A 13,509-nucleotide genomic window follows, 5' to 3' on the forward strand; every position below is an offset into this window, starting at 1 on the left:
TATCTAGGGCAGGCTGCTGCAGTTGCTGTAAGTAAAAGGTATTGAGCTGCTGACTCCAGCCAGAAAAGATCCCACAATCCTCTGGATCGCCAAACACAGCCTAATGGATAATGGCTAACAGCTAGCGCTAATGTGATTTCACACTTAGCAGATTTAATATCACTGGCTGAACAAAATCATGCTATGCACAGAGGCTTTGCTAAACTCTGTTTCTTGGAAGGTGAACATTTGACTAGCCAAGTTTGTTTACAGTAGAGTTGTTTTGAAAGAACAAAGGGAGAATCTTGGAGGTAATGTATTTGCTTACAGGCTGAAGTGCTAGCATTTCTAATCTCTAAGTGTTGGATAAAGTCATGGCAAGCTAACCACAGACTTATGACAATATCTTTCCCTGACTCTTCCATACGTCAACTTGCCACTCACTCTCCAATAAATACCACAGTGATGGTGGGGAACTCCACACCCCACCCAGGCCCTGACATCACTGCTGTGGGCCTATGCAAAAGTGTGTTTGTGTGTAAGTCTGTGTGTTTGCATCTGAACGGTTTTGTGTGTCTGAGCGAGAGTGAGCTCCTTCTTCGGATTTTGCAAATGACCGTAAACTGATTAGTTGGTACCAAACCAAGACCGATTTCACACATCCCAGTTATTGGGCCTTTGTCCACTCTGAAGACACACACACATTCATATATATATACACACACACACACACACACACACACACACACACACACACACACACACACACACACACACACACACACACACACACACACACACACACACACACACACACTCACTCACTCACTCACTCATCACATACAGCTGATAATGAAAAATGGAACGAGTGTGAAACACAGCTTTAGAATGAAGCCATCAATCACTCAGACGTACAACAATTAAACCACACATTAAATTGTTTCAAAGTTTCCCAACTATGAAATTATAGGAGGATTGGAGGAGGGGAGAAGGAAATAAAAAGAAGGCAAAAGAAGAATAGGGTCGTAATGATGGTATTCACTTAGTCTGATGTTTAATCATTTAAACATGTTTCATTTAAAACACTAAAAACAACAACCATTGAGATTCTGATCATAAATGTGTGTGTGTGTGTGTGTGTGTGTGTGTGTGTGTGTGTGTGTGTGTGTGTGTGTGTGTGTGTGTGTGTGTGTATATTGGGGAGCCATGTTAGGTCTCTTGCGAATAGTGATCCCCTCCAGTGCTACTGACCGACCTTGAGGGTCTGTAAAGTTCTCACGTTCTCAAGGAAACACTCCAACCCGCCCCTTGACTAAGGCCAGATCAACACACACACACACACACACGCGCACACACACACACACACACACACACACACACACACACACACACACACACACACACACACACACACACACACACACACACACACACACACACACACACACACACACACACACACACACACACACACACACACACACACACACACACACACACACACACACACACACACACACACACAGAGACGCTTTTGGACCAGATCTACGGCAGACATTTTGGAGAAGTTCAAAGGTGGCATGAATTAAAAGTTAACTGCCCTTGAGGGCTTTTAAATAGAGGGGTAAAACGATACAAGAACCAGAGAAGAAAGTGGAAAAAAAACCTGAAATAAAGTGTTGATGGAGACGTAAAGCGACTGTGTGCTGACCTGACCTGAACAATATAAATATTTAGCAACTAATGCTCAGCCTTTTATTTCGATTTTTCTGTAATGACTTAAACAATCCCATGGAAATGTCAAAGAAATTACCAAAAGTATATTCTTTAGCATTTGATAAATCTTATCACCTAATCCGATTCTTGGCAGAAACACTGAAACGGCTAAACTGACCTTAGAAACCGACATTACAAAATGCATTAAGATGGTTCAAAGTTATAAAGTAGGGGGGGGGGGGGGGCGGGAAGCAACATCTCTACCAAGGTAAAAGGAACTATGGGATACTGATACTATTTGATTTAAGAAAAATACATAACAAAAGCATATAGGTTTGTTTTTTCCTCAACAATACTCAATGAATAGATCATCTTAGCATATGATCGACCAATGTCATAAATTACATTAAAATGTCACCATTTTATTTTCCGAAACTAATATGTATCCTCCAAACTGCCAACATCTGCCATGTGTCAGTTGTCCACCCATCTACTGTATCCCTCTCTCCATCTACTCATCCATCCATCATTCTGTCCATCAATCATGAAACAGATGGCCTTTCAGGAGTCCGTGTCAAGACTGATGGCTTCCCTCTGCCCCGGCCATACCAAACCCCCTCTCCACACACCCACCCACCCACACACACACAGACACACATACACCCACACAGACACACACACACACACACACACACACACACACACACACACACACACACACACACACACACACACACACACACACACACACACACACACACACACACACACACACACACACACACACACACACACACACACACACACCTTCTTCCTCCTCCACCACTATATACCTGGAGAGGATGTTTCATCAGCTTTTAATACACATATTAGAATAAACATGCATGTTTGTTAAATGTTTCCAACGTGTGTGTGAGTGGCAAGTCGGTGTGTCTGTGAGGGTCAGTCCACAAAGAGAAGCCCCCAAAGAGCGCTGTCTGCCTTTGGTCCCTTGGGCCTGTCAAGAGGGATAATTGATGATGTTTTCATTACAAGGTGTGGGGTAATGTGGGGGTAGGGGCACAGTGTGTGTGTGTGTGTGTGTGTGTGTGTGTGTGTGTGTGTGTGTGTGTGTGTGTGTGTGTGTGTGTGTGTGTGTGTGTGTGTGTGTGTGTGTGTGTGTGTGTGTGTGTGTGTGTGTGTGTGTGTGTGTGTGTGTGTGTGTGTGTGTGTGTGTGTGTGTGTGTGTGTGTGATGTGGGGGTAGTCAGGTTGACTCAGCTGCCTCCTCTTTGACACCAACCACTCCTGATACGTACAAGTCTTCGCTTCAAAATGACCTCGTACAAACTTAACGACACACACTTCTAGTGGAACCCATGCACTAAAGAAGTCACACACACACATTTACCCAAACACTAGCCCTTTAAGATAAAACACACACACACACACACACACAGAGAGACAGACAGAGAGACAGAGCCCAAAGACATTTTCATTCCCGGTGATAAATCTGAAACCGAATAATAAAACGCTGAGAATAAGACTAACTTGTTCTCTTGTTTTCGCTCCGCCGTTCTGTCTCATCACAGTGTCACGCCAGGCCTTTGGCAGATCTGTCCGTCTGTCTGTCGTCTCTTAAAACCTCTTTGAAATACTAATGCGGTGGCGCCTAAGATTCTGCTGCCACTTAGATTAAATTAAGAGCTAATCGGAGACACCAGGCCACATAGGCCACTGTATTACTTTACAGTATCAAGACGGACATCGTGCCTTTGTTGCCGTTGATGAATAAATGAATGAAAAAACCCAGTCAGCTGATTTTCTCCTTTAAAGCTAGCTTCCTTTTGTCTTTTCATAGCAATTAATGAGGAAATGGAAATAAGTTGTCATGAGGACATTTCATTTTTCCACTCGATAACTAAGACAACAAGTCTTACAATAATTGAAGGAAGACCGTAATTATAAACATGTATCATTGTTGTCATGTCTTTTTTCTTCCAAATTAAATTAAAGATTATTATTAAGAACAGGGACAACTTTAAGTGAACACATTTGGTTTCACCAGTAGGATAACATCCTTCTTCCAGACCTGGGTTGCCGTTGCGAGCCAGTGTTGCCGGGTGGGTCAGGGTTGCCGCGGGTGACCAGGGTGCTGACATGTCCAGGCTCCAGCAATAAACAGGCAAAGACTAATGGCATCTGAGGCAATGGCGAACTCTGACCTCCAAAGTTTTTTTTCTCCCCTCACTTCTGCTGTTTAGACGAGGCTCTACATATCTGGTTTGTGTTTCCATAGCTGAGAAGTGATAGGTCTCAACTTTACACCACGCTGCAGTAACAAAGTGTTGCATTTTATATTGAATATCATTTCTTTACTCACAACAGTCCAAACACATGAGTGAGTCACTTGACTTCCATAGAAAACATTTATGATGCTCATTTCCTTGGAAGTGCAACTAAAATCAGAAATAAAATGCACATTTTCCATCATGGACTCCCTACTCCAACCTAAAAGAGGCATTATTCCAATAAATCTTGACTAAAAAGTTGAGTGTCCTTTGCCCTGTTCTTCTATGTTTTGTTACATTCCACCCAAAACCATTAAGACCATTAGGAGGTACAAAAATAATGCCTATAACGATTATTGCACCTATCCATCCATCCACACATTCATCCATCCATCTTTCACCTCCTGTCGCCCACCCCCCAGCCTGGATTCCTCCACCAAACAAGGCCCACGACATCGAGGCTCCTGCCCTCCTCTGCCAGCGCAGAAATGAATTATATTGCTTTTCACACCTGTTTCTGCTCAAAAGCCTGCTGCACGCTGCTGTGTTTAAAAAAAAGAAAAGGAAAAACATTTCCAAGGGGGGTAACTGAGCTCCCCAGCTCGGCTACATCTGCGTACACGAGCGGTTAAATTAAACTCTAATTGTATTAACGGGGGATTATGCCTTCCAGTTGGATTTTTGTTATACTCTCTCTCTGTGCATTTTGCACGTTTTAAGAGGAGAAAGGAGGAGAAAAAAGCTCAGCTCATTGAGGGTTTGCGGGTTGGCTCCTTTTACGAGCTGCGATCACGGCTGCCCCTCGTTACACTGAGTCTGTGTACAAATAGGAGGGGAGGAGAGCCAGAATAAGAGTGTTAGTGATAATGTGTATGAGGGTGTGTGTGTATCAGTCTGCCAGGCTAATATAGCGATGCTAACACTCTGAATGCCAAAACCCCCTGCCCTGCCCTCCACACACACACACACACACACACACACACACACACACACACACACACACACACACACACACACACACACACACACACACACACACACACACACACACACACACACACACACACACACACACACACACACACACACACACACACACACACACACACACACACACACACACACACACACACACACACACACACTTCAGTTTAGCAAGGCAACAATCTAAAGGGGGATAGGAGTGGTGTGTGTAGTGGGGAGGCGGGGGTGAATTCCATCTAATTACTCTATCACATAATTTCACAAATTGCCTTTTCATAGGGGAGTGGAGAGCAGAGCACAGGGCGCGTTGGGGATTTGAGGCCTGAGCCTTCATTTACTACTCATTTCTTGTTAAATTAAACAAGAAAATACCATTTGTGAGGAGGGAGGGGCGGGTGAGTAGGGGTGAGGTGGATTTCAACTGCACAATAGAAAGGATGAAGGAAATAGAGATTGGGTAAAAGCTATTTGTTCATCTCAATGCGTGTCTCTTTGGTTGTAACACAAAGCAAGGCAGCTCAGCCTGTTATGCAATCAGTTTAAAAATGTTTCAACAATTCATTGAGTTAAATATCTTCTCTTTTGTTATTTATGAGGGAAGAAATGATTTGCACCCTATGGAACAATATCTACTATTCAAAGAGATTCTCATAGAAGCACATATAAGTGAGTTTATCAATTGGATCAAGGATTTTGTGCAGATTTATCTTGTCAAATGCCCCATTCGGTCCCAAAATGATTATCATAACAAATGTTTTAATGAAAAATCTCAATTGTGACTGAAATGTGATGAGTATAAAAGTGGAAAAGCCCTCCCCTGGGCTCTATTTGGTTCCCTACCAAGTTTACAACTGCATGTCGAGCCATCGCTGACAGGAGGTTAATACTAAAGTTTTAGTCGCTCCCAGTCAGAGCAGCCAAATTCTTCCGATGATGAACACCACAAGTGCTGTCGACAACACATGAGCTCATTGGGCGTGTTGGAGGGAACGCGGCGTGCTGCGACTGTCGTCATCCTCACAAATTCAATACCATTGCTCTACCGGTCACTGCACACATCACACCACAGAGAGAAGCATATTTCATGTACTGTGGTTTTGACCCTGCCAGTGTTGAATCGAGGAATCTAGGTAATACAACATGTGCTACTGTTGGTGTCCATGCTCATAACAAACATAGCTGCTTTAAATCATTTCCTTTTCCGTATAGCATGCCTTTGGAAATTAGCATTCTTGATGGATAAGCGAGATGCAGAAACAAAAAACAACCGTATGAAGCCACCCACCTTCCCCTTCCGCTTCGGTACAATGGGAAGTCCCCTGAGGGTCCAAATGTGAGGGCGCATAACAAAAAAAAACATCAAGGTGGGTATCCAAACTCCTACCCAATTCTGCTCCATCGTCTCTCCACTGTCAAATCCTGCATATCTGTTATACTTGAGAAACAACAGCTCCTGTATTCAGGTTTGCGTTTAGCCACAGCACTCACGATGAATTAGTGTGTGTATGCATGTGTCTGTGTGTCCCTAATTGGCATTGTGTCTATCTCTGAGAGGCCAGACTCATCCTCCATCCTTCTGTGAAACAAAGGCAGGCCAGCTGATGGATGAGCCTGGATCAGATGTCTGTGTTTATGTTTGTACCAGCTGAGACATACTGCCAGCGCAAGAGATACTGTAAATGTTTTTGCACGAGGGGTGCTATGTGTAGCATTTATAAACACAGATATCTGGTGATTAGATTCATGGTGACAACAAGAATGATACGTGTAAACATATTAGACCATCTGACACCATTGTTAATGCTAGTGTTTCTCAAAATGAAGACCATATTTCCCGTAAACGATCAGGACGGTGCTCCTCTCCGACCGGATTTCATTTCTTTTTCAGCTTTACTGAAGACATATTTTGAAATGATTTTTTCCACCAACGATTTCATGAAATGTTTAACTGTGACGTCACTGTGAGCTTCCTGCTGTGTTCTGCCATAAAGCAATATAACATATGCGCCATTGTGTGCCTGTATGTGCACATGGTCAACTTCTTATTTCTTCCAGGTAAAAAAAGATGATGGATCGTCCTCATCCCCCTCTTCTGTATCCCCTGTTTGAGATTTAAGAAGCCTCCCTCATGGTGTAATATGACACAGTGCATGTGTTGCTGTGTGTGTGTTTCCCTTGCAGAGTGTGTGCTGAACTCTATTTCCACAGACAGGATGTGTGTATGTTTCAAACACCTTTCCCCTGTAGCCCCGAAGGTGTATGGGTTGAGGTCAGGGAGTTGGAGGAGAGGTTAGTGTGTATGTGTGATGATGTGTGTGTTATGTGTGTGATGGAGAGCCGGTGGTTTGTAAAGGAGGTGGTGAGGGTCAGATGGAAAGGGGATAGCACAAAGAGAAACAAAAAGTATAAGAAGCCTTGTGAGATGTGTGTGTATATATTGTGTGCATAGATATACACTATATGTCTCGGCCAAATGCCGCACTACAGTGAAAAGAAGTTCCTCCAATATGCCATTAGCACTGTTAAATGTGCAATACATACCATTAACATCAATGATACGAATCTACAAATAAAGAAGCCCATGCAATATCCTTAATCAAACAGCAAAATTGTTTCCCCCAGCCTCAGCAAATATGTGGAGACATAATTCAATGTACTTTGCTCACACAGTCACATTGCTGTATTTCAGCATCATAATATATTTTTCCCACACTATTTCTTCATGAGCAATTTGTCAGCTGTTAACGGTTTTCACATTACCCGCTTAAATTGAGTAAATATAAAGCCAAACCACAAGCTTTTACAGCATCCCAGGCATCTGTTAAATAATGACAGATTTGTTCTTAATAAGGTTCATCTATGTATCTGCAGTTATGGCCGCGGGCGTCTCTCCTTGGTTAAACCTTATTCAGTTTGAGCAGATGAGCAGGCTGCTGAGATCGCCAGCAGATTACAGGCCTGTGTCTTTGAAGAGTTCACCGTACGAACTGAACTACATGGCGGAGCAGAGAGGGTGGTGTTAGTGTCAATGAGTGTGTCCGTGGGTGTGTGCGTGTACATGTTCCTTTGAGTGCGAGTATATCAAATAAGACAGGAGCAGAACCAGAAAGATAGAAAATGTGTGAATAAGAGCAAGAAAAAGCCTGTGGGTGAAGTTCAATGTGCACACGTGAAATGAAAACTGAGAGCAACTGAGAACAAATGGTGTTTCATTCAACTCACTGTAAGGTGCTGAAAGAGCCATGCTCTCATAATGTTGGTGGCCACCTTAGGGAAGATCCCTCTCTTCTTGTTGCGCTTCTTCTCTTTATCCGGGTCATCGTCATCCCCTGTGCTCGGCGAGGCCATGCTGTTGTCCATGCCATCACCTGTCACATGACAAGAAACAGGAAGAGACAGATCAGACACACAGTTTGTTTACTTCCTGCATTGGATGCGGCTCTGCGTTCAAAGGGAATAAATACGATTTCGAAGGAATTCTGGAGGGCTTTGTATGCACAGACGGAGGGGTATAGAGACGCAACAATGGCAAGCAAAGAATGGCTGGAAAACAGCACCTCATAAATGCATTCATTTTTAATACATTTATAAATAACCCTGCCTTTCATTTTTCACCCCCCTCCTCTTGAAAACACAGCAAGCGCATCTTGATGCAAGAATGAGAGGGAGAAGGAGAGCACAAAGGACTTGTAAGGTCGCATTTCCCCACTCTCCCATCCAAGCCTGCGCAGAATTGAAAATGACAGAGAGATTTAGTCTTTATTATCCTGAGGGGAAAATAGTTATTGAAGCGTCGCCCCCGCGCATTCTGCCATTTTACCTGAGGTGGAAAGAGTAACACGGCACTACAAAAGGGGAGGTTGTGAGGAGGGGGAAGGCGGGAAATAAAAGGAAAATATGTGGAAAAAGGGAAGTCAGAGGCACAAACAGCGCTAACAAAGCTAGCTGCTTTTCATAACAATGGCGTCATGGCTGCTTACAGCAACCTGTAGGGCTTCGATAAGGCTCTATTAAGGCCAGTTAACCTCACCTTAGGGGAACACTGAGACAGCTTAGAGCATTCGAGCACTGAGAGGAAAAGTGAAAGGAAGACGCTCCGTGGGCCTTTTCTCTGCATTCAGACTCAACAACATGAACTCAAACACACACACACACACACACACACACACACACACACACACACACACACACACACACACACACACACACACACACACACACACACACACACACACACACACACACACACACACACACACACACACACACACACACACACACACACACACACACAGCACATATTCAAAACTACCCAATTACTGTACGAATTCTATACAGCTCCAGAGGCTCTTCCCATCTGTGGCTGTGAAAAGCCTAATTGTTATTATCATTATTCAAAAATGCGAGCCACCCTCAATGAAGACGATAATCATAAAAGAAACATGAGGCGAGGTAAACAAGTGCACCCTCACTGCCAGAAATTTCAGCAGCTGATAACTGACTTTTGTTCGCGTCTTTCGACTGGAAGTGAGGGGAAGGGGAAGAAAATGCTGAAGCAGTGCACAGAATTGGATCCAGTTATTTATTGATTACACACAAAGCACTTCTAAAGCTTCTTGCTCTATTCACTGCAACGGGAGTAGATAACTGCATTTGAGCAAGCCCGCGCTCCGCTAACTTGCACAGGGCGACACCCAGCACCTAGCTAAACCCTAAGCCCCCGATTCATCGATAATTAATGGGGATGTTGGCACTAATCCGGTTGGAGATGACTTTTTTCCAGCCTGCCACATCAATGGAATAATCAAGGGTCTAAAACCCAGGCCTTTGCTCCCCATTACCTCGGGCAAAAGAATTCCTGAAAGCATGCCTGGAGGGCACCTGAATTATATACACCATTAGGAGAGAGAGGCTCGCAACGATCCATACGAAACAACACTTGGCTAGCTCTCGCTCTCTCTCGCCGACTGTTCTGGCAGAAGGAGATACATATGCACACATATTGAAGGCTTTTTAATGAAGCTCTGGTAGAAGCGGAGGTGACGCCATGCAGGGTGGGGGAGGGATAAAATAAAGCACTTGATTTTCATGGATACTGATTCAAACACCACCCACTGCGCATCAATTATGCCCGCGTGCATGTACTTTTGCTGGTAGGGTTGGGGAACTGTTACACCACCAAGAGGTCAAAAGTTGGTTTCAGGCAATATCAGTCATTCAATAATCTCTGTGTCTTTACTGTAAACCACTGGATAATCTGGTCGTTAACTTGTCAGATTAATTGATTGTTTAGCATTTTCAAATGTGAGAACAAAAAAAAAGTCCAACACCCATTTACGAGGTTGTTAAACAGAGAAAAACGGCAAACCCGTACATTTAAAAATGCTGACTAGGGAATCTTTTACATGTTGTCTTTATAAACAACTTAAAGGTGGGGTAGGTAATTTTGAAGGAACCAGCTCGAGTGCATTAGAATTTGAAAATACACAACCGGAAAAAATCTGTCACTTCCTTCAGACTTCCTTACAGAGCCCCTCCTCCAACACACACGAACGCGCACATGAACAATGAGGGCACGAGATAAGTTTGTGCACGAGATGGACGGCTGACAGGCAGGTAGGCCATCCAGTTGGTCCATTGGTCTTGCTTTTTACAGCGCCAAGGTTCCACAGATGATTTTTTTGTATTTATTTATTGTCAAAGCATTTCATATATTCATTGCTATCGGGATGTTAAGAGCATTCCATGGAATATAACAGAAAGTGTGAAATAAATTACATACCCCACCTTTAAACAATAATCAATAGTTGTCATTTTACTAATCCAGCGCCCAAGAACACTCAGGACAATGTACTCCCTTACACCCCGCTTCTAGACCTCTCTCTGTCTAAAAACACACTCACATTGCCGGCTTCTGTTACATCATTAGCCCAGGACAAACGCAGCCTGAGCTTAACAAGTGGCTTACTTCTGCCTACTGTTTCAGGGCTAATATACACCCTCCCCTCCGTCCCTCTCTTTTCCTCTCCGCCTGTTGGAGAAGCAGGGTGAGCAGAGCCGAGGCCCTGTAATCTAAGACCAGATTTTCATTGGAAGCAAATGCTTTCAATCCGTTGTAAAGACCGGCTCATGTTCAGCAAAGCCTACAATAACAAACCTAGGGGCTTGTCCCATGTGAGTTGGGGAAACAGAAGCAAACGGCCGGAGTGAGTGAGTCAATGAGAGAGTGAGGGAATGAATGAGAGCGTGAGGAAGTATGCATGCAAGACAGCTAGTAGGAGAGAGTGGGAGCAGGGAGGCTCAGGGAGAGGTGAGAAATCGTGAGAAGCATGGAGAGAAGGGGAAAGGGAGAAGAGGAAACAAGGAAGAGGGAAAACACAAAGGATTGTATCATATTGTATAAAGTAGCACTTGTTATATTTTGCTGCATATGTTTTTATTTCTTGTATTATGGTATTCTACAAGTAAGTACAATGCTCTATTTCCAGGTGTTCTTTCCAGTCTGGTAATCAAACCTGCAGTCACAAGCTTGCTCGGCAACCACTGAGCCATATAGTATAATATCATACTGTACTTTTTCATCACAGTAATACATCATATCTGTTGATATAGGCTGGATTAAATTGTATGTAAGATACAAGGATACAGGATTCTTATTCATGACCCTACAGCATATTAAATAACCATAGCTAATCAATAATTAATCAAATATCAAAATGCTGCATAATGTGAGAGAAGTCGATTGCATTAAATCTCTACAATCACATGAGCCTTGGGAAAAACACAGAAACATTACTGGTGTTTATATCCAACAAACGTAAAATCTCCCCAAATCATATGAGAAAAAATCAAAATAAGAAAGCCGCCATTGAGCTGTCTGCGATTTAAAAGATTTCAGGCAAAGTCTGACCATTTCAATCATGCATAATCCAAGCCCTAAGCCAGACAGGGAAACCCTAAAAGCTCCAAGTATCCCTTTCCTTCCCCAATACTTCTGAGAAAGTCTGACCTAAAGACACTCACTTTACCTCGGAGGGGAAAAGGAAGGAGGAGAAGGGCCGTCAATTTTATTGGCATTTCCATTTTCACTGCAATTTGATACCAATCACCTCTGCAAGGTCTGGGGCTAATTTCTGCTTTGCTTTAACTCCAGCAAGCGAGGGAATAGGGGGGCGGGGGGAGAGAGAAAAGAGAAAGACTGTGGGAGAGGGTGAAGAAAGGGAAGGTGTTGAAGCTGTGTCTGGCAGCCATGTTGGGGAAATGTCAATGGTGTTACTTCAGCTTGTGAGAGAGAGGGAAGAACGGTAAAACAGGGAGAGAAAGGGAACGAGAGAAGGGGAAGAAAGGTAAGAAGAGAAGGAGAGGAGGAACGGATGTGGAATATTTAGTGAGAGCAGGAAAATGAAAGAAATGATCAAACTAAAGCCACTGAGGTGGGAGAAAATAATGGATAGGAGATGGAGGAGATGCTCTGTGGCACATTAGAGTCAATCAATTGAAAGAAATAATACGCAGGACAGTCAGTAAGGACAAGCAGATCATTTCCTCTGTCTTGGCAAACTGACATTTTATAACACAGAGAAAAGGACAACCAATTGAATAATTGACGCCTGTAGCACAAAATATATTTGCCATACAGACAGAATATTTAAAGTTGCTGGTATCTAACAATCTGTGGAGTTTTTTTTAGATTTTCTGGAGAGTTGCCACATGCCATTTAAACTTCGCAAGTGGCTACTTAAAAAATAATGGATACCAGTGTTTACACCACTGGTGTCTATTGTCCTTAAAGCTGATGGCGAAAGCTTCTTGAGTGTACACAATAGACCAGATATAAACATTGTGTACTCTTTTGTGGAGTCAGAGTGGATCTCAATGCTTAAAATGCAGCTGTTTTTTAAAGGTATCTGGTTGAGTGTAATCAGTGACGTCATCATTCAGCCAATACTCTCTTCAGTTAGTCAGTCAGGCACTGACCACTCTGAAGTCCACTCAGTCAGCCAGTAAACTATCAAGTCAGCCAGTAAGCATCAGTCTATAAAGCCACCAAGTCAGTCAGCCATCCATAGAGCAGCCTGTCAATCAGCCGGTTAGCTAGTCACTCAGAAAGCTAGCCAGGCAGCCAATGAAGCAGTCGTCACTCTCCATAAACAGGCTGCCAGGCTCATTAGGAGCGTCAGCAGGCTGTAACCCTGGGCTGCATACATACAGCGTGGGGCAGCTAGGCTAGCAAGCTCCAGTCTCCCCACGAGGAGAAGCCACAGGCACAACTCTGGGCCTGGCCCCCTGATCGGCCATGACAACATCTTTGCAACTAGTTGGAGGGGGGTGTGAATCAATGCAGGACGGCAGGGGCGCATGTTCGTGTGTGAAGACTGCATGCATGCATGGGTGTGCATTGGTCTGTATATGTGTTTATCTCTCTCTTTCTTTATGCATGTGTTTCCAGCCACAGAAGCTCTGAATGTCGAGTGTGTGCATGTGTGTGGATGTGTGTGTGTGCATGTGTGTGTGTGTCTGTGTGCATGTGTGTGTGTGTCTGTGTGCATGTGTGTGTGTGT

General features: G+C 43.7%; 1 protein-coding gene across 3 annotated transcripts in view; it reads right to left on the reverse strand.

Annotated features, from left to right (window-relative positions):
• meis1b (Meis homeobox 1 b) overlaps nt 1-13,509 on the reverse strand; it is an 80,424-nt gene that overhangs the window by 34,109 nt on the left and 32,806 nt on the right. For all 3 annotated transcript variants that reach the window (XM_079686344.1, XM_079686342.1, XM_079686343.1), the window contains exon 8: nt 8,171-8,316. In XM_079686344.1, coding sequence (XP_079542470.1) covers nt 8,171-8,316 — 146 coding nt within the window. The remainder of the gene's footprint in view (nt 1-8,170; nt 8,317-13,509) is intronic.

This window comes from Notothenia rossii (assembly GCF_949606895.1).
Source record: "Notothenia rossii genome assembly, chromosome: 6".
Lineage (NCBI taxonomy): Eukaryota > Metazoa > Chordata > Actinopteri > Perciformes > Nototheniidae > Notothenia > Notothenia rossii.